This window comes from Lates calcarifer, linkage group LG1 (assembly GCF_001640805.2).
Source record: "Lates calcarifer isolate ASB-BC8 linkage group LG1, TLL_Latcal_v3, whole genome shotgun sequence".
Lineage (NCBI taxonomy): Eukaryota > Metazoa > Chordata > Actinopteri > Centropomidae > Lates > Lates calcarifer.
Window position 1 is genome coordinate 9,247,228 of NC_066833.1, and position 21,856 is coordinate 9,269,083.

Below are 21,856 nucleotides of genomic sequence, written 5' to 3' on the forward strand. Positions count from 1 at the left end.
GGCAATTTCTAGGTTCAGTTTCGCCTCTGAGTTGCTATGGTAACTATAAGTGAGGTTGTTCAGCTGGAATATATGGAACACACATTTTGCTCAGAGAGATAATGACAAGGGAACAGGAGAGAAATCAGCTGAAACACAAAGCCATTGTGGAGGGAAACCACAACATGCTTTTTAAAGATGGACAACAAGACCTTTTAAACCAGTAACCACCAAATTAGAAATTATTCTTTGATAACTCAAAAACCTAACTTACCTGCTTTAACTATAAGCGTGGCACTGCTGGATGCTTTTCCCATCTGATTAACAGCAGTTACACAGTATTTTCCACCATCACTTATTTTAGCTGATTTAATGAGCATACTGTGTCGTTCACCCTCCACCTTGACTGTGTAATTTGCAATTCCAGAGACGTCGGTGTTGTCTTTTGTCCAGGTAACTTGAACCGAGAAGACATAAAAGACACATAAATCCATTTGCTTTTTGATTACTTTTGATGTTTCTGTTGTTACAACACAAAGTGTAATATTTTACCTTCAGGAATGGGGGTTCCAGCAATGATACATTTTAGTAGCACATCTGCACCAGCAGATACTACAGTGTCCTGAAGGGGAAACTCAAATACAGGGGCCTCCATTGGGTCTTCTCCAGCAGACACATAAGAATCATCTGAAGAATCTGCATAGTTTAACAAAAGGCAAGCTTGAAGTAATTTATTCTTGTGATCAAATGAGGAAAACACCCTCAAGGTGAAAAACAACTGGAGCTTCACACTTCTACACAAAGCTTAATGAGAGAAACGCAACAAAACCAACCTAACTCTGGAGACATGGGTCGAGGGCGACGGTTTTTTCCTTTGGTCTTCTGTTGTTGTCCCTCTTTGGCACTAGTAGTAATCTGCTGAGGCTCACTTGGTTTCCCAGGAACATCTACTTCCATCTTTTCATCTTCCACAATTATTGTAGGAACACTCATCTTAGCAGTTGGCCTGGATAGCTCCACTTCCATTTTCTCCTCCACTGGAGTGACTGGTGATATCCTTTGAGGTTTTGGTGGAGGCTGAGGAGGAAGATCTTGCATGACAGCCCTTCTTTGTACCAGTGGACTTTCAGGTCTGTTTTCAATTTTTCTTAAAGCTACTTCTATTGGTGTCTTTCTCCCGGAAGTTTCATCCTTTTGTGATGTTTGCAAAAGAGATTCTTGGATGTGTGGAGATTCCTGCATTCGAGATACCCTTTGTACAAGCGGACTTGGTGGCCTTCGTTCAACCTTGCGTAACGTCATCTCCGCAACATTTCTGCTTGGTGACTCTTCCCTTTGTTGCTGATAGAACGCTGGTGATGATGATCTCTGAATGATTTCGGTGACAGGACTTACTCTACTTAACTCTCTAACGGATCGTTGTCCAGGTAAGTCGGATAACTGCATTGACTCTGGAGTTCCTGCAACCTCTCCAAATCTACTGACTGTTACAGTTGTTGTACCAGTGCTTGTTGTCTTTTGCGGTTGGGATCTTTGCAGTTCTTGCTGTGTTTGCTGTTGATGCTGCATTGGTTGCTGACCTAAATCCTTTTCTCTCTGTTCCTTTGCCCACTGGGCACGTTCCCTTTCTTGAAGCTTTTGGAGGACTTGAGGAGGAATAGGTTCAATTTTCCTGAAAGGCTGGCGCTGCTTGCCCTTCAGGGTAAGCTGTTCGGTTGAAAATGATTTCTTCATATGAGGTTTTCCAACAAGTTTCTTAATTCGCTGGAGCTCCTCTGTGAACTTGTTCTCGATGTCCTGAACTTTTTGGGAATAGCGAGGTTTCTCCTCCAGTGAAGCAGCTCTTTGTCTAAACATAGATCTCCGTTCAGCAGCATCCTCCTTCAGAGCCTCCCTGAGGTCTTCCCTTGAACTTTCTCTAGAGATGCCCAACCGGCTTCCTCCATCATCTGAATCAACAGATCCTTCACGATTAAACCCTGCCCAAGATCTTCCAGAAATAGAACCTTCTGGAATATCAAGGCTTCGTCTCCGCTCCTCTAAACCACGGACCTTCTCAAAAACCTTTGAGCTTGCCCTGGTGAGCTTTGGGGATGGTCTAAGGGTAAATTCTTTCCGGGAATACTCACTTAGTGGAGTCTGTGGACGGGAGTCCTGGGTGTTACTCTGGGATGCAGATTTTGGCTGCTTAACCTTTTCTTCAAATTCTCCAGGCACTGTGTCTTGATATTCAGTTGGCACCACAATTTTCTTTCGCAAGCTGAGAGGTGTGGTTGAACCAGAGCGACTTGGCATTGGAGAGGTGGAAGGGCGTTTGACGAGTCTTGGGGATGGGGGTGGGAGGACTTCTGGTGGAGATTCTCTTGAATAATCCTCTGACTGACTCCTGAAATAGAGGATTTGAAGCAAAATCTGTTGGAATTAGTAGGTTGTTACAAATTCTGCTGAGTAGTGTATTTAAGTATGGAATTTTGAGTTCAATAATTTAATGATCATACTGAAGTCTTTAAAAAATCTACTAGGTTATTTCTTTCTTGCCTGGTTGTGTTTGAGTGATCCTCATGTCCATGTCTTCTGTTATCATCTTCTGCACATTTGTCCATCACTGCAGCTCATGTAAAGAGGAGATATGACAAATTGAATATGTAAGAGGGTATAGAGTAGTAAACAGGGTAAACTTAAAGTTGCACTAATCAAGTGTTTGCTAACACCTTCACCTTAACAACTTAATAAAGGGATGATATATCAGTATGTGGCCAAAAAGTACAGTATGTGTAAATGAGTAAACACTTCAGTTGAAACATTTCAGAATTTGTGTCTATAAATGTTGTCAAATTAGGAATTGAGTACAACAGTTAAAACAGTAATATATCCACCTAGAATAAATGCAAAATTGTCTACAGGAGAAAAATTGCAAGATGGAAACATGCTGCATACCTGTATGCACAGCCTGGTCCTCAGCATCCCCACTTTCGTCTTTGGTCTCAAATTGGTCTCCACCTTCATCCTCTGTTGTTTCTGAATCTGAATAATAAACAGTTTCACAAATTTTTTATTGAATTAGAATTAGATTTTAACTGAGGCAATGTTTTAAGGACACTTCTGGTTGGTCAAAACAGTGCAAGCTAAAGTAGCACTTAACATTTACAAAATCAAAGATTGTACAATTGTTGATCTTTTGGCACCAGTGGAAAACAACCGTTTCCATGGCTTTGCTCAGCTCATCTATAATAGTCATTTGACATGAAAAGCTGCCACCCTCAGGGTCTCATTAACACACCTAAGCTAAATATACTTGCTGAGTCTTTATCAAAATCTACTTCTTTCATTTGATCCCCTTTAAATATAAAAATTTGCTCCAGCTGTACTATCTGAAAGATATGATTGCTTTTCTCAGACTGAGTGAAAATTCAGTCATTGGTAGAACTCAAAATAGAAAGCACTATTGAGTCATTGGCAACCCAGCAGCTCTCATGAGGTGTTTGCTTCACAGTAGGTGGAATTACTTATAAAAAACAGAGGCTATCTGTTGTTCGCTTTCAGCAAAAGAACACAATAGCAGAATGCTGGTCATATTGAACTAGATATGCTCGTATGAATTCAGTGTAAAGACAAAATCCACCACACTGTACTTCCTTACTGTCAAACTATTGATTTTTGGTTGAAAAATCTGATGTTACTCACAGCTATTCAATCTATATTCATACTAGTGCACATTCATGCAATATTTACATCCTACAAGCCCAATGCAGATTTCAAAATAAAACTCTCTTGGACATTTGCAATGCAGTCTATTTCCCAAAATAGCACATAATCATCTAATAAAGCAGTTAGAAAGACCAATGTTTTATTTATGAGTATGTCCTAAATGCTACTGTGAGTCTAAAAGACTTTTACATAATGTTTACAAAATGTACAACTGTTTCTCCAAAGCATTGATTAAACTGCTGTTCTTGTAAAAAAGCCATGTGACAGGCTGCTAATCCAGGTAATCCAGTGGTTAGTGTACCTGTTCAGGTGTGAGCTCCGTTAGCCATGATAAGGTTCTGTTGGTGCTGCTCATATAAAGGTGCCAAATTCAATAACACCAGAGCTTTTAACTAAAAGCATCATGTGGACATTTTTGACCACTGGTGGGGCTATTGAGCAATGTTTTAATGAGCAGGCCCCCATTTTGTTTCTGTGTACACCTGCATGACTATACACACATTCCTGACCATGACCACAGCAATGCATTCAACAATGTGTTTTGATAGAAAACACAAAATGTAACATAACATTTCTTTTTAAGGAAATCACACAGGGCACCTTCAAGACCTTCTGAAATTTGACCAAGATAAAAAACAAAAACACACTGAGTAGTAACCTAACTCTGGAAAAAGCCTCAAGAGATATCAAGATATCACACACTTAAATGAGTTTGGCTTGGAGGGGGTGTGATGGCAGTGGTGTATTGTAGGTAATTGCATGCAGTACTGCTGCACAAATCCCCACTATATCCCCAGCAAAGTGTGGTTCATAAAGCTGTCACTCTGCAGCCTCACAGAAAACTACATAGCTGGAGTTACAGCCTCCAAAGTGAGACTTGCACTCTGTCGTGTACAACCTCAGGGTCTTAGTTTTCCCTCTTTGTTGTTGTGACATTTTTAAGGGGGTAAAGGAAATAGGGTTTGTCTTTCAGTCATCCTCTTGATCTGTTCAGTTCTGCTAATTACGATTCACACTTTAGAATTTATCTTATCATAATTAATTTCACAAAATGAACCACCAGAAATCTACCCCCCTTTCATGAGCACCATCAGTCTGAGAAACATCACAGTGTGTCAGCATTTTAGTGTAACTCTGAAAGTCTTCCTTGAAGTTAGTTCAAAGCTACAGCATGGCGGCGCCTAAAGCCAGGTGAATTCTATTCAGAGTTCTAATGCTAGGCTCTATTAGCCACAGTGATTATATTCCACAACAACTCTGCTAATCTAGTCTCCCTTTCAATTAAGGGTGTACAGAGCGGCTTCATCTCCTTTAATTATCTTCATTTCATCTGACACTGTCGCCTGAGAAAACACCGTGAGGCCAGTTGTTGAGTAGTAATGTTAATAAAATGCATCTGTCAACATTCACACAGTCTTTTAAGCTCCACGTACAGTGAATGGCAAATCAGCACTTAAGGAAAAGAAAGACTTATACTTGACAAAGATAAATTGAAATTGCACTTGCCTGTTTTTTTCTTTGGTCTGGATTTTTGTTCATGGCCACTGTTGGTATATCCTCGACAAATACCTTTTGTCTTGGCTTACATTCAGCAGCAGGGTATTCCCCAAGATACACTGGGGGTTCCAAGCCATTACTACACGCCTAAATCAGGAAATGTTCTATAAAGACACCGGCAAGTAACATCTGCCTTGGATGTAAAAGATTCAACTTGTTATATACTGTAAGTCTGCTAACATGCAGGTAAAAGCATCTCAATCAAATGCAAAGACAAATGGAAAGAAGGCACTTTGGTCTATTATATAACAAGTTGCACCTCAGAGTCTCAGCAGTTCTTGTGGAAGAATCCGTTTCTGAAAAGCACAAAGCGCAGACCTCCATCCGCAGGTGGAAACGTCTGTTGAATGCATATCATCCACTCTGAGGGAGCCCCCCCTGTCCACACAATAGCCAGCGACAGTGTAAGCATCTTCCCCCGCTGTGTTCCACCCCACAGGCAGTGCACACCGATAGGCAGAAAAACCAGTGGGAGTGATCCAGCCCTCTTGAGATCAGTGTTCTACAGCACTGGCTGACATTTTTCATTTTTCCCTTCCTCCCCATGTGTCTGTGTCTTATTCTTCAACTGGTGTAACGAGCTGATGCTGTGCTGTCGGCAGAGAAGGGGAGAACCACTGCAACAGCTACAGGGACCTCCTCGCTCCTCTGCATTGCTGGAGTACTGTTAGCTCTCACAGCAAATGTGTTACTGGCTGCTCACACTGACTACACAAAGCCATCCTGTTTCCAAGGGATATGATATACTCTCTACTCACTGCAACACTCATAAAAAACAACACAGATATTGCACTGCTGGACATGACATGAATTTCACTTGCTGCTAATGTTTGATTTATTTGGTGTAACCACTCTACTCTAAATCTCGCCACATGCTACATTTTGAATGACTCAGTATCTAAGATTCCCTTCTCCTGAGGGAAAAGGGATTCACTGTTTACACATTTCATTTCACCGCCAAGTAGAAATCAGTGCGAGGAAATAGCTGCACTTAAAAATGGCTTTGTAAAAAGCATCACACTGTGCTCAGGACAAAATATTACAGTGAGCATGCTGAGAGTTTGCTCTCACACACAAGAAAATTCATATTTTTAATTAAACCGAGGCACAAGATCTTACTTTTGTTTTTATACTTGAAGGTACTTTAACAGTAATTCCTGTAAAACACTAAACTGTTGCACATTGTGCAGCAAATATACAGCAGCTATCACTTTCATAATTGCAGCTACCTGCAGGCTTAATTACATGGTTGGCTGATTATGTAATCTCTGGTCATGGAGAGAGCCTTTCTGTTTCCTTGGCTGCTGCACTTCATGTGGGCTCACGTATGAATGCGACAATAATTTAACAGAGAGGAAGTCTGTCATGCCTCTCAGTCTTGTGACATAATAACGTGATGTTTTTGTGTCAGCCAGTTTTCTTGGGAAGAGGCTATATACTGGAAGGACTGTGCTCTTACTGTAACTGTAGAAATACAAGTTTGCCCGAGTAATTCGTTCTAGAGTAAAGGGATATTTCTCCACATGCCTCTTTTAGCTTCCTCTGATGTGCCACCAATGTTTTCCACCACTTAAGAAACTGGTTATTGGTTTGTAGCTAAAGATTAGAAGCATTAAAATGAAACAAATATTGTGAAATAAAATACCATATTTCAATAATAACACAGTATTCTGTGGCACTTGAGGGATTTTGTGTTGCTGACTGGTTGTTCAGCTTTAAACATGAGGTAAACTGTAAAATGATTTTCAGTGCAGATGATTTGTACCAGTTATACTATGACTGCAGTGTTTACTTGAGCAACATGACTAAGTGTTGATCGTCTTTTTCACAAAATAAGTGCAAACAGGTCAAACTAAAGGCCATATTTATCAGCCACGGTGTTGACACTTGGGATCAGTTGCTTTTCAGTGCACACTGTACAAGATGGCTACAGATTTCTAAGAGGCTTAATAATTCAAGACCAGAGGCAGACTGGAGTGTTTACTCATCACTGTCCTTCACTCTCTTTCTGAGAATGTGAACATAGAAAATCTCTCATACACTCAAAAACCTGACTTAGAGTGACTGTGATTCTGACGAGACGACCAAGTCATTTAACAGCTCTAACTCACTGATTACCCCTCAGGATTTCTTATCCATTGAAAAACATTAATTTGTTGTTGTACTTATTAAAGCAACATGGTGATGTAGGGGGTTTCCACAGTGTAACTGCAGCTCCACCTGTTCACTCACATTTACGGTCCAAGAGGAGGACAACACTGAGGAAAGTGGCCAAACGCACTGGAGAGGAGCCTCGGTCACACTCAGTGGTGACATCTAAAGTTCACGATAACAGGTCTGTCTGGCTTCAATCCTAATAAAATCACTGTCAGTAAATTATTGAGTGGTTATTGATCATCCAGAGAATCACCAAAAACCCAACTGTTTGACAACAACTGAGACGTTTCAACTCAAAGTTTGACATTTACAGATTCTTTCCGCCGCCTCCGTGATCTAAAATATTCAAACTAACCAATCAATATGGGTGATCATGTGTAATGATCAAGGTGTCACTCTGAGTGACAGACCCACAGAGAATTATCACCAGCACCACAGAGCATTTCACTGTCTTTCAGCTCATTGTTTTGGTTTCATAGCTGCAACTTTACGGTTTTGTTCTCGCTCTCATCAGAGTCGTTTTCTACATCAGCAAGCAGCCATCTGGGAAGTGGAAATCAAGACAAAATACTGAGAGAGGAGGAACTAACAGCACAGTTCAATGCAGCACTGAAAGAGAACAGAGTACAAGCAGTATGGATCACAGATGATGCATGACATAAGATCAGGTGGCAGACATCTTAATGCTCCTGGGTATTAAGTAGATGTTGTGGATTCAAGATTGGCCCATAAACTGATCAGCAGGGGAAAAAAACAGTCATACAGCGCCTGGCTAAAATTAGCAGTGATGTCTTCCTGTGTAACAGGAGAGACGTTGGCCTGCTAACATCAGAAAAATCTAAGGCCTGGCACATTCCACTGTATAAATAACTAGGGAGAGTTGGTGGACGAGGGGGGCGGGACAGAGAGACATTTTCAAAGTGGGAGAGAGAGAAAGAGTTCAGGCGGTATCATTGAGTGATGGGACAGCTGTAGACGACACACATGGCAAAGCAGTAGCAGAGCTGAATCAAACTGAAGGTTAAAACGGAGACTCAAAGGAAAACTTCTGCTCTAACGTCTCATTTTCAAACCTTGTTTGAAGATCTGTGTGAAGATGAGTGTTAATAGGATTATGACTAATACGGAGGAGCTAACACTGTTGCTGATATTCACTATCTACAATCCCATTATTCATCTAGTCTGAAATCATTTTGATTAACCACGACACAAAACATCCAGTAGCGCAGGACTAGTATAATCCTCAGATACTGTAAATGTTCCTGTTTAGCTGAAACTGATGGACTGGTCTTACTTGAAACTGAACTGTGTGAACTACGTGACTGTTGTGTCTCTGCTTTCATGAAACCACTTATTTTGTAATGTCAACACTCATCTGCACCAGCACAATAACTGCTATTATACTGTATCTCAAGGATATGGTGAAAGAGAACTTCTCTATTGTACTGTGTTTCCAAATATACTGGCTCCCCGATGGGGTGCAGAAATACATTATTGAACGGTGTTGACATAGTGATAGAACTGTGAAAACTGAAAGCAATGCATTATATATATATATACATATATATTTAAGTATCCAGTCCAGTCTGCAGACATCACCTCTCTTTTAGTGCCCAGTTTTGCACAAAGCATCTTACCATAGCTTAAAATGAGCAGACATTCTTATACAAGCACCAAGTCCTACTATATACAGCGTCAGAGAATGCTATCATGTGCCAAAAGTTTACTTCCGTTAAACTGATTGAACTGTATTCCACAGTGATGAGTCTTGACATCTTCGTGCATGCAAATGCTATGCCTCAGATACCCTCTCAGCAGGAAAAGGCAGCTCTAAATTGAAGAGTGGATTTCCACTACACACTCACGCTGAGCGCTGCAGAACAATGACAAAATGCCTGAGCTGATATATGAAGGGCATATTTGTAGAGCGGGTAATGTCATTTTTCAGAGCAGCTGAGGTTGTCAAAGCAATCAGGTGAGCTGAATTTAGATCAGCACCAGAGTCCACGAGAAGCATAAGAAGAGGTTTTGTGGATCAGAATGCAAGAGGAGCTGCACTGGCCTTCAGAGCATCCTTGGCTAGACGCTGAGAAATCTAACTCTAACACACTGTCAGAGTTTGATCTGGCTCAGTCTGTCTTTTAAAGAATTATTCATCTTCAGTGACTCTGCATGCATGATGGAAATCTAAAACAGCTACAAACAAGTAAAAAACACAATCCCTCATTCCTCCAAAAATAAAAAAATAAACTGTTGGGTTGGAATTTGGATGTCCAAGGGAATAACACTAAAAAAGCAACAAACTTTCCCAGAATGCAGTGCAGGAATGACATCCTGTGTGGCAGATTATAGACAAAAACTATATCTGTGAGTAAATGAATTAGCCTAAAGGGACAGCAACCTCCAAACAGCATCTTTGGCAGATACAGTAGCTCATGTCCTAACAGAGGTATTAGTCAGGATTATCATTTCATACAGCAGCAACAGGAACAGGAAGCTACACAGGCCGACATGATGGGCTCTAGTTCTTGCCTCTAACACGTCGCCATCAGCATGCTGGGTAATTCTCATGGAAATGACATTAAAAACTTAATGATTATGTATTGATTGAGTATAATATTAGATATGTTTTAGTAGTTAACACATTTCTATCAAAATGTGTTAATTGATATTACCTTCACCCAGATCCAAGACAGCGAGGACAGCGCTGCTCCGAGCCTCTCCCAGGTGATTATTGGCAATGCAGGTGTAGAGGCCAGCATCACTGGGTTTGCAATCCCTAATCCAAAGTCCTCCGTACTCCTGGTTCTCCATGTTGAGGAGGTCATCGTTGTGGTACCAGTACAGGGAGGGCTGGGGGTCCCCGGCCACAGTCACCTTCAGGCGGATGTCACAGCCCGTCCCTACGGCGGCAGTTCCTCATTTTACGTATAAAGACAGGCGGAGTTGGGGTGGGAAAACCAGGTCCTCGAGGTTCTGGGACAACTTGCTCTGGGCTTGCTTTGGACCGTTTTGGGGGGATGATGGGGCTTGGGGGCGCCACAGCTTCATCTGCCCCTTTTTTCAGGGTCATTTGCACCTCTGCTTTTCTCATGGTTGAACTGATTCGGTAGATCCTGTAACTGACTAAACTGTATGACTTTAACACTGCCTGGGCCCTCCTGTAGTAATCTTAACCACAATTCAGTCAGGGCATTAGTGTCTGTGAGCTACATATACGTTAGAGTTAGCATAGCTTTCACATTTTTGAATATAAGATCATCTATACTTTCTTTCACTAGGAAAACCAAATGAAAATGTTTAGAAGCATTTCTGCTGTGGATAAATTCCTCTCAAACTGCTGTTCTCTGACCTCAGCTGTTGTCAAAAGAAGAAGAAGAAAATCGTTGATTACCAGGTAATTAAGCAGATAGAGATAGCTGCCACTCTCCTGTCCAGAGGTATTTTTAGGGCAAGACCAACTGGATCATGTTGCATTAACAGCTCCCTTGACTTGTCTCTTGGAAGTGACGGTCCAGCTTTTTCCCCTCCTTTTCCTTATGTTCTCCGACTTTTCAGCCTTTTGTAACCATCTCCCAGTAACGTGTTACTTCTCTGCAGAGCGAGGTGTGAGGGTCTTTGGTGAGTTTCCTTTTATTTCCAGCGGCCCTTCAGGTTTATTCTTGCTTGGCTTCTGATTGAATGCAAGCATCAAGTCCCGTCCAGCAAGTTGCACAGTGCCCCCCCCCTTTCCTCGTCCCATGAGCTAAGCCACCCCACTCATGACCCCCCCCCCTCCCTCCACTACCTCTGCCAGTCAGTCCGAAGGGGGAAATGACAGTCACAGCCCAGCAAGCCTTACAATGACAGCTGCACGGTGATCCGTCTGCCCACTCACTGCTAGGCTCCCGCCCCCTTGTCATTTTTAGCCAACCTGAGGTCAGTAGAACATGTGAGATGGTGCAACACTTGGCACAGAGGAGGGGGTGGTCGGTACAGGACAGATATTTAATTTGTAGGTCAAACACAGAGAACGCAGCTGGCCTCCCAGTTGTGTTGAGGTGGTCAAATATCATGAAAAAGGAAACAATATCACTGCAATAGCACTGTAAAGAAAACAAATTACATATTTCCTACATTTACCAATAAAGTTGAGTTGATTTGATCCACTGAACCTCAGTACTACTAACACAGTAAAACACATAAAAAGAAAGCTAGTTATTAATATTAGAACCATCGGCGATAAAAGCAGCATCAAAAGCAGACTGATTCAAGGAAGAATATTAATCAACAAAAACATAAATAAATGAAAAAAAAGTTGAATAAAGTCAAAGAATTCAGTGATTTCCTAACATTACATACAGCTAGCACATTGCTAGCATATTGCTATATACCCTCAGTCAGCAGTTACACCTAGCTAAAACTAAAGAGTGAGCTCTAAAACCCGGAAATGAGTTAGCATTTTAGCACTTCCGGTTCCAATCGTCTCAAATTGACTTTTTGGTTAAATATCTGAAATAAACTCTGTGGTTTTAACACAAGTTCAAGACATTTTCACATTTTATTCTACAACATAAAATCCGTCAGAAAATACCCCACCTGTGTTTTTGTTTTTTTTAGTTTAGATGTGTCTTTAAAAAGACGGCTGCTAACAAGTGGCTAAACGAGACTACAGAGGTTGAGGACGTTAAAACGCCGCACACGAGAGCAGGTCTACTCACCAGGCCACCTTCACATCCTCGCTGTGTTTATACTCACGCTCTTACAAGCTCTTTATGGGAAGAGAGGCTTTTGTAGAGGAGCTAAGCGGCTAAATCAAATCACAAGTTAGCAGCTGGTGACGTTAATGTCATGCGACCGTGGTGTAGTTGGTTTATAGTCTAACATTAGCTTTTTAGCTCTGGAGATTGGATTTAGGCTTCAAAAAACATCAAAGTGGTGTTCGTTTGTGAAAATATCTGTTGATCACAGCACTCATTTTCTGTAATAATCCAAAAACCAATGGAAAATCCCATTGGCTTTAGCATGCAGGCTAACTTCCTTGTTAGCCTGCAGAAATACGTCATCCCTGCACCACTCTATACAACAGCTCTGCAATAAATCCATGGTCATTCAGGAGGATTCAGTTTATGGTGTTCCTGAACTGTACTGTGTTACTTATTCCACCCTATTTATATCAGTGAGGGCAGGCTAAATAACAGAAACGCCTATAAGTAGTGGTAACAGTAGTAGCTGTAGTAGCTGCAGGATAAAATAGAATAATTATCTTGATGTCAACAGGAAAATGGTTCCTATAAAACCTTGACAGAGTCTGTGCATTACCTAGAACACTTAGCTGTGAAAGTAAACCTTATTCAGCTTGAATCTATGGAGGATGTAATAATGAGCTGAATGCTTTTTCTTCTTGTTGTTTATTAGAAGTGATGCTGCGCTTCTCAGAATTCACTGTGTAATCAAACCACACTTTTCAAAGGGAATTTTCCTGTGTACTGAGGTAGAACATCTAGTCTCTCTAACTTCCAGTTATTGCTGCAGTGTTGCCGCTGTACTCAACACAACTTCTACTATTTCCACACAAGCTAAACCTAAAAAGACCCTGGTTTTTGTCAGCTGTGTTAAATATAAGATATGAATCATAGACAGAGAGCAGTGTACACATTTATATGAAACTTTAATGACAATTTAGAATATACAGAAAATGAAAATCCTTTGGCATGTTAACGACAACCTGCTCAACTCAAACAGACAAATGTTCATCACCCACAATTTTGTCTCAATGTTGTGACACAGTATTACTATGTTGAAATATAGTCACACATCTTTTCCACAGTTTCCTCAGAGTTAGACATGACTGAGGAAAGAGAGAGGATTTAAACAGCTGACCACAAAAACAACTGTAAGCAACATTTTTCTGATGTACACACACCGGATTAAAAGCAAAACCAAGTTAAATAACACAGAAAAAACAGATCAAAGTATGAAAAAATATAAGACAAAGTCCATCAGATATGAGCTGACACAACACTGATGTATCTGAATAGTTTAAAGTGTCCCTCTGGTGCGCTCACATGAATGTGGATGTGATTTCTGATGACAGTGAGGACCTGCTGGTTCTCGTCACTGATGCCCTCTCCAGGATTCCTATCTTCCTCATGATCTGCTGCAGCCTCCTCCTGAACTTCTCTCCCACGAAGGCGTACAGCACCGGGTTGACGCAGCTGTGGAGCAGGCCCAGGCTCTGGGTGGCGAACATGGCCCGATCCACCGCCATCCTTGCCGGACACTTGTAGGGCACGATCTTCGCCCTGAAAAAGGAGTCTGTCATCACTGCGATGTGGTAGGGCGTCCAACAGAGCAGAAAGGCAGCCACCACGACCACAATCACTCTCATGGCTCGCTGCCGCTGAAACCCCCCACGGATGTGAAGGAGGCGCTGGATGGTTACTCCATAACAGGGCAGCATGACGGCCAAGGGGATAACAAAACCCAAAGCGTGGCGAAGGACTCTGGTGGCCAGCCGCCACTCATCAGCACTGCTGGGATCGTACCGCTCAGTACACACTGTGTGACTGGAGTTTCCAGAGGAGAAAGAGGAATTGAAGAGCCCTGGCAGAGACAAAAACACCCCAACAGCCCAGACAGCAGCACAAACCCCCCAGCTGACCAGCTGCCTGTTGGCCCTGCGGGCATCCATAGCTCGCACAATCACCATGTAACGGTCCACACTGATGCAAGTCAGGAAGAGGATGCTGGAGTAGAAGCTCAGCTCTTGGAGGATGGTGATTATTTTGCACATGGTGTCTCCAAACACCCAGCCCTGCGTGACAGAGACGGCCCAGAACGGGAGGGTGACGGCCAGCAGGAGGTCGGCCACCGCCAGGTGGAGCAGGTAGAGGTCAGAGGGAGGCAGCGACTGCTTGTTAAGGCCGAGCACCAGACCCACGATCAGATTCCCGGGAATAGCCAACAAAAAGATGATGACGTAAAACGTACAGACTAAAACTGTCACTGCGTCTGGGAGGGAGAAGGCGTCGCAGGGCTGCGTTTCAGGGTTAACGATGAACTCTGTGTAGTTATAGGTGAAGTTGAGCTCATCATAAATAGAGCTAAAGTCATCGATAAAGGAGGATGTGTTTGGATCTGAGGACAAAAACCAAAGAATAAATGTTAGACTCACAGAAACACATGAAATGATTAGAAACCTGTTACAATTACAATCCTAACTTTTCAACAAACAAATATCTTGTGTCTTTTACTATTTTCAAAGAACAATAAATTAAAAGGAGCTTTCATACTTCAATAATAAATAACCCTCTGCCTGGTCGTCCATTACATACTCCAGTGTGACATTAATTCAATTAATCAAAGTTACCACTCTAGGGATGAAAACACTCACCAGTCATTGTTGCGTCTCCTGAGGCTCAGACTCTGTCTAAGGAGACGAGGAACAGACAGTGAATTTCTCTCCACCCCTCCCACCACCCCGACCACATGCTCACTTTCCTGTTTGCCTCAGAAACAGATTTTGATTTGTTGAAACATTCTTTTTAAATAATTTACTTTAACTGCATTTGTCATACTGTAAACTCAACATGTGCACCGGGCTACAGCTAAATCACACAGATTACAATTACAGAAAGGTGCCTGTTTATTATTTATTTATTAGTTATTATTCATTTCCAATCCTATTTTGATTTATTTAGTGAATACCACCATGAACTTCCTTTTAAATGTTTTTATTTCTACCTTTATCTTATTCATATCTAATCTTAATTTCTTTATTATGTTGCAGGTTTGTTTATATATTTTCAGTCATCACTGTTTTGGTCATTCCTGAACCATAACACTTCCACCATAAATAAACCCAAATCTCATAATATGAATCACCGGGGTCATGAGATGTGCGGTCACACTGCAGGCAAAATCGAAAGAGAAACCACTCGTTCATGTGAAGAATTCAAAATAAACACTAGAGGAATGATCCACAGGTATTCTAGAGTTTCAGGTCATATATCAGAAATGTTAAAGGGACGTTGTTACTTCAGTTTTGCCGGACACAAACTTTGGAAATGTTAATTATTAAAGAACCGACAACAGCTGATGAGAGCAGCAGGCTGAGACCTGTATCTGTGCCTCTATCTTCACACGGTGAAATTTAAAATACCTTACACCACATGACTTGACAACATTTTTCTCACTGACCACTGCTGCTGAGGAAGTTCCCAGCTCATGACATGCATCTGTGTTGACACATGGGCGACTAGCATCACATTTCCTGCCGCACTTCTCCTGTGTTTCAATTTCCAGTGTCACAAGTCCTGCAATTTTTATCATGAGGGGCAGAGAAGGTTCACAAACATGTTCTGAACATACGGTTCACAGGCCTGAGGGACTGTGAGGATAATAAATGACTGGGACAGCGTTTTACAGAGATTTAGATAAAAATATATCAGTCATTCATTTCATGTAGCAGATAAAACAGTATAATAGATTTAAAGATGTTTGTTCCTTTTGATGCCCACAGAACAAAGGACACACTAAACATGAAGAAAGTGCAAAGTGCGTCAAAAGTGAAATGGGGCAACATAAACATGCAGGCTGTAATGTTTAGGTGCTTGGTGCAACAGAGGATGTGAAGAAACCCAGGTTTTTGTTGTATGCAATGCTTTGCTTCAAAATGGAATACATAATGTGGACTTTCGCTTTATAAAAGTATTCATCCCACTGTGACAAAGGAAGTTCAGTGAAACAAAACAACACTGGTTCCTCCACCTCATAATCTGCAGCAGGTTCCAAACAGATGCAGTTTATTCATTTAGCCACTAGATGGTGCTGTAGAATTAAACCATCACTTGAAATGAGATAGGAGGCTAACTTTAAATTTCTATCAGGATCAGTTTAAACCATGACAGGTCTTTATGGGAGACTGGGAGGACTTGTTGTTAAACCCCTGCATCATTGTTTTCATGTCGGACTCTGACTATAGTACTGTTGATATAACTGTGCATCAGTGGAAATGTTTTTAAAAAATGCACTCACACACAAAATCTTCATTCAAGGTGCTTGCATCTTAAAGATTAAAAACTGTTCTAGCCAAGTTACTATAAAAAGGCAGGTTGACATTAGAAATAAACTGTGTTTAACTCTCAGAACAGACTACAGAGAACCAAACGTGGCAGTATTACTGTAAAATTTATTTGGTGAACCATTTTGCCAGTATTTACGTGGTCCCACCTTGATGAAGGTACAATTGATGGCAAACAAGAAAAACATGTCTTAAGGAAAAACAGTTTAAAAATTCAAAACTAACACCTTTCCTTTCACAGAGTCACTTCGGATACAGTTTGGTTAAGAGAGGGAAGACCCTTTTAAGAATTTTGCATGTGCATTCAGTCCACAAACTCCGTTTTCACTAACTTAAGGCCTATTTTCCACTAAAAAGCAGAAACTGATCTCCTGATTTAAATGACAGCCATGTTTGCCCCCGACATAAATTAAGAGAAGAAAGTGCATCAAGTGTTCAAGTAGGGTGTGTAGTTCGAACAGGGAAGCAGGTAGGACAGTGTGTGGGGTAACACTGGCACAGAACTGGCAATTTGCAGTGAGATTTAGAGGACATGGGTGTAGACTGAGAAGGCTGACCACAACTCAACCATCAAGGCTCGACTATACAAGAAGTCCTGCTAGTGCATCAAGTGGTAGATCACAATCACACTGTGCTGCTTGCTGAGCGCACTACTCGCACTACGCACGACAGACGACACATGACTTTGTAAGCCTGTATAAAAATTACACAAATAGTCTCTAATTGAAATCATTATTCTGAAAGCCAATCTAGGCTGTGATCGGGAGGGCTCAGAAAGGCTAAAAAAAAGGGGGCAGGGGGAAATGAGGATGTCCATAATTTTCCCCACATGATCCTTCCCCCGAACCCCAATTTCATCTCTTGGCACGGCGTGGGTCCCTGCCGTTGCTAATGGTAACTGAGGACTTTGCAGCTGCTGGGGGTCCAGAAACAGAAACAGGAGGCGCTCCGTTGCCGGGCGACCGACCGTTGGGTCGCCCGACATTGCCAAACGCAGGGTCACGGGGTGCCCCAGAGGGTGGGTTGTTGTTGTTGGCAAATGGCGGCATGGCACCATTACCTGCAGGTTGAGAAATACACATAAAACAAGAAACTTTAAGACATTTCATCCTTCAATCACAGGTATCAATAATAAAATGAATGATGGCTGAATTCCATTTAGCTGCTTCAGTCTCAGGTCCTTGGTACTATGTACAGTTTTTTATTGTCACATTCACTTTATTTAAATTTACTGACAAGATTGTATCTTTATCTCTACTGAAAACTATGCCAACGTGTTCATTTTGCATCGACGACGTCAAGTGTGTTCAACTCTGGAAAACATGCAAAACTCTGCTGTTTCCTGTGAGTGAATGAACTTACAGTGCAGTGGCTATTTGCATAAAGGGAAATACACTGACCTGGTGGGGCAGATGTACCTGAATTCTGATTGGGTGGAGAGTTCCCCCTCTGATTCTGGTCTGGTTTCCCCTGTTAAAATGGTGGAAGACAATGTTAAGTTTAGAACCGTACCAGTATTTGTGTCAGGCACCATGGGTCCACCATTAAACAGGCCAATACAGTCAGACCATCAGAGAGGCTGAGGACAGATACTACTTGGACTGATTTCTTGTTGAGAATTTGTGAGTGGGTGCAGCTACTCACAGACTTGTTCTGCTGGTTAGCTTGGGCTAGCAGCTCTGGGTTTGGTTCACTGAAGTTGGGCACTTCTGAATACACCATGCAGAACCTGAGGAGACAAAACCCACGTTTTAACCTAGAGTTGAATAGATCAGGAATGATGTGTTTGACTGGAATGACAGTTTGAAACAGTCATCGACTACCAGGCTTAAATATGTTTTTAAAGATTTAGATTTGAAATCTTAAAATAAAGTACGAGAGTTTCTGTTTGCGTTCATGTCCATTAGATGAAAATGTGAAAAACGTGCCAAATAAATGTTCTATATATTGTTTGACCTATAAAATATGTTGCCACGACAACTTAAATATAAACTTACTTACGCAAGAGTTTGACTCATTGTTTGGTCATGTGATTTGACTTGACTCAGTGTTTTAGCATTTCGCATGACTCCTACATGTCAAGGCAGAGCTCAGTCGTGCTGACTACTTTTATTAAAATGCATTTATTTAATCATAACGTTGTTTAAATGTAGACTATTATATGGCTATTTAAAACATGTCCAGGTAGTTGTCATATATGGCCAACATTCTGGGATACTAATATTACACAACTGGCTGTCAAGACTCATGTAAATGTGATTTCTTGTGATTAATGCTTGTTAGTGTTTAGAAAATCTCCGTATATTTGATCGCTCTTGAATTAAACTCTTCATCAAAATGTTTTCCTGATGGAATCAGGTTATTTAAACCTGTATGTTACTGGAAACCATCATAAAATGCATCAGCCTTGTATGATGCTTGAGCAGTGGAGAATTCCTGCAGGGACAAGAACTTCACTGTGGTATAAATAGACTTGGGGCCAGCTACTCACTCTCCAATCTTCTGTAGATCCCCTCCTCTTCCAGTGTATAGGGTTAGGCACCCTTTCCATATGGATGCATAGCTAACACAGAAACCACATGTTAAAATCATGCAAACAAAAAACAACTTCTCCTAACATTTAAAGGAAAGTTGCACAGGCACAGAAACACTTGTCACCTGTGAGCATGTATGTACTACACAAATGGCCGTGTCATGTGTTTAAGCATGGGAACATTACTACCCTCTGGTCAGCTTGATGATGTCCCCTGGCTGGATAAGGCTGCCGAGTTCATCCCAAACAGAGATGGCAATACTCCCGCTCTTGTCGGCCACCTTGCACGAGCGCACCTCATGACCATCTTTCGTTTTGGTTACTCGTCCTGACGGAACAAAACAAAATAAGTTAAATAAAACCTGCTCAAACATCTCTAGCAAAGATTAAATTACCAATATGTCAATGGAAAAGTCACGAGTTCATCAAAAATCAAAGTCCCCGTTGACGGTAATTTTTTTATCGCTGGTCCCTTTAAGAAAAAAGACACGAGTTGATGGTACAGGGGGAGACGCTCGTGCACGCCTATGCAATCACTTACCTATTTCCAAAACGATGAATACGATATTCAAATTTTTCGACCCGGGCTTAACATCCTTGATCAGAAACAAGGTCTCGTTTGAGGGGGTTGCCATTGTTATTCTCGAAGAAAAATAACCCCTGTTCGTTCCCTTCCTGTCACTTAAACTCGGCAGCAATAAGAGCTAACTGTCGTCACTTTGTGATGGGTAGCTACAACGTTAGCTTGAACTCGGCTAACTAGTTAGCCTGTTAGTCACAAGCTAAATGCTACACCCTATTCTAAACTCTGTATCGTTATCCTAATTTTCTATATACACACGAACCCGCTTCTTAGATAGTCGGGTACAGTCACGTTAAACCCCAGAAGAAAGAGATGAACGACCAGCTAACAACTAGCCGGGCGGCTACTTCGCTAAGCGTTAGCTAGCTCGCAGTTAGCTACCTTCTTTTTCTTTCAGGATATGGGTCTCTTAGCATCTTTCTTTTCACGATTATCGCCATAATGGCAGCTTCATTCTTCACATAACACTGGTTAGCATGAAAAGCCGTACTAGTGTAACTGGTTAGCACTCAACGAGCTAGCAATGCAGTTGATCAAAATGTCGAAGTCAGATAAAATATTATTAATAGGCTGACAAATCCACAATCGCGAGTCACATCTGAGGTGTTCCTGTTTTTGACAAAAACCGTCCCACAGACTGCAAGTTACACCAGAGACTGAGATATTGTCTGTGTTGCGAAGTATTTGGAGATCAGTTATTATCCCCTTCGACCATTTAGATAAGTCCTGTTAACGTTAATATTTTCAAACCAATCGACCGCATTTCCTTTGTGTGTCTCTTGTGAGTATAAGGAACTGTTAGCTTTGCTAACGCGCAGTCTGGCCAAATGCTTTGTTTTACGACTAGTGTGTCTCTATCTAACTGTGGCCCCTATAGCGTTGTAGCTGTTCGAAATGCCTTATATTAAATGCCCTGCTTATTCATGCCTAAACAATACTACACCTCAAAAACGCTATTTAAAATCTGCACAAGCTGTTCAGCACACGCTCTCCCCTGCTTCAACAATGCCCCCTAAAACTACGTCAGCGAGTGCTGCCGGTCATTTTTGTATGACTCGGCCAGTTCCATTATCTCTCGTAGGGAAGGGGGTTGCACATAGAAATTTCTTTTTGCTTGCTCTTATACAGTCGAGTCGACAGATACTGGCAATTACTGGGCGTCTATTTCTCTAAATACAATGCAGTTACAAGTATAAGCAGACACCGCGCTTATCTGTTTATGGAAAAGAAAATGTTTGGTTTCTACCAAATGGATCCCATTCACTAACAACGCGAGAATAAGTGAACACATTTGAGATTTAAGTATCAGCGACAAAAAAACGGTTATTTATATATATATGTAGTCATATCATCAATCATTAATTTTATGTCATCGAGCCTAACTGCTACTTTGATTATTAAATATCCAGTTTACTGCCTCGGACACATTCGCTGTGATGTGAAACTAAAATGCGCCCATATAGTAGGTAGTTACTCACGTGCAAAATACTTACATTGCTTTTAAATCCATTGATTTTGGTCTGCCGTGTTTTTGTGGCGCGTGTGGAAACTTATCAAGTAAAAGGAATGCCGTCACGAACAGGATTCGAACCTGTGCGGGGAAACCCCATTGGATTTCGAGTCCAACGCCTTAACCTCTCGGCCACCGTGACGATACACTGTATCGAAACACTCTAAATTCTATATAATACTAGATGTAACATTGTCAGTTCATGTGCGTACAATTCGGATTTGTGTTTGTTAGCTTGCTAATTATAGCAGCGCCCTTAATAATAACAATAAAAAGTGTAATGGAAGAAGCTCTGGCTTGTTAGCGTGAGTTCGGACATGAGAGGGAGACAAACACCAACAAAACACTAAGGTTCACCCATGGAAGTTGAGGGGGAAAAAATCCTCTTTGAAGGCACTATGAGATATTTCAGTGCCAAAGGTGAACTTCATTTTACCATCATAGTAATGTGGTGGAGGCGGAAATATGTGATGGACGGTGCTGACTGACTGTTATACCTGTCTTAATCTTAAAAGAAGCCTTCTGAATCCATAGACAGTGCTATGTAGACAAGAGTTGAGCAACTGAACCACTCCCTCCACTGAGATTAATCCTCCTCCAAACTGTTGCCTTACATTTTACTGTAAGTCAGCCCGATCACATGAATGACTCACAGGACACTATTATGAAAATTTAAAATTATGTGAAATGTGTGACATTTACTTATCTCCTTATACTTGCACATAAAGACCACAAACAAAATTTAAATGTTATAAAATCTTTATT

At 41.4% G+C, this 21,856-nt stretch overlaps 3 protein-coding genes and 1 non-coding gene across 5 annotated transcripts in view; all 4 read right to left on the minus strand.

The window, feature by feature from the left end:
- The window catches only part of spegb (striated muscle enriched protein kinase b), a 29,209-nt gene extending 18,061 nt beyond the window's left edge, over positions 1-11,148 (minus strand). The window contains 7 exon segments of the mRNA XM_018683171.2: positions 254-436; positions 532-675; positions 813-2,365; positions 2,518-2,584; positions 2,917-3,003; positions 10,077-10,314; positions 10,316-11,148. Of these exon segments, the coding sequence (XP_018538687.1) occupies positions 254-436; positions 532-675; positions 813-2,365; positions 2,518-2,584; positions 2,917-3,003; positions 10,077-10,314; positions 10,316-10,495 (2,452 nt within the window). The 5' untranslated portion in view covers positions 10,496-11,148.
- Positions 11,149-13,032: 1,884 nt separating this feature from the next.
- LOC108887682 (C-X-C chemokine receptor type 2) lies at positions 13,033-14,903 on the minus strand. Its single transcript, XM_018683168.2, has 2 exons — positions 14,777-14,903; positions 13,033-14,520 (listed from the first exon to the last, which is right to left on the minus strand). Exons 1-2 carry the CDS (start codon positions 14,781-14,783, stop codon positions 13,445-13,447), a joined length of 1,083 nt encoding a protein of 360 aa, XP_018538684.1. The 5' UTR covers positions 14,784-14,903; the 3' UTR covers positions 13,033-13,444.
- Positions 14,904-16,553: 1,650 nt separating this feature from the next.
- Positions 16,554-20,616, minus strand: nabp1a (nucleic acid binding protein 1a). 2 transcript variants are annotated; one of them, XM_018683170.2, is made up of 6 exons: positions 19,540-20,616; positions 19,188-19,326; positions 18,957-19,028; positions 18,110-18,194; positions 17,884-17,935; positions 16,554-17,525 (listed from the first exon to the last, which is right to left on the minus strand). In XM_018683170.2, exons 1-6 carry the CDS (start codon positions 19,631-19,633, stop codon positions 17,320-17,322), a joined length of 648 nt encoding a protein of 215 aa, XP_018538686.1. In that variant the 5' UTR covers positions 19,634-20,616; the 3' UTR covers positions 16,554-17,319. The 2 variants fall into 2 exon arrangements, with proteins under 2 accessions (XP_018538686.1, XP_018538685.1); XM_018683169.2 differs by having other exon boundaries at positions 17,866-17,935.
- A 535-nt stretch (positions 20,617-21,151) lies between these two features.
- trnas-cga (transfer RNA serine (anticodon CGA)) lies at positions 21,152-21,233 on the minus strand. Its single transcript has one exon. It is a non-coding gene; the product is annotated as a tRNA-Ser (tRNA).
- Positions 21,234-21,856: the final 623 nt, after the last annotated feature.

What these genes read in the sequence shown, in the direction of transcription:
- nabp1a (XM_018683169.2), bottom strand. Translation starts at nt 19,633, where the DNA reads ATGGCAACCCCCTCAAACGAGACCTTGTTTCTGATCAAGGATGTTAAG. An exon ending in CTAACCAGCAGAACAAGTCT is followed by an intron (nt 17,936 to 18,109) that starts GTGAGTAGCTGC and finishes CCATTTTAACAG; the next exon opens with GGGAAACCAGACCAGAATCA. An exon ending in AGGTACATCTGCCCCACCAG is followed by an intron (nt 17,526 to 17,865) that starts GTCAGTGTATTT and finishes CTCAACCTGCAG; the next exon opens with GTAATGGTGCCATGCCGCCA.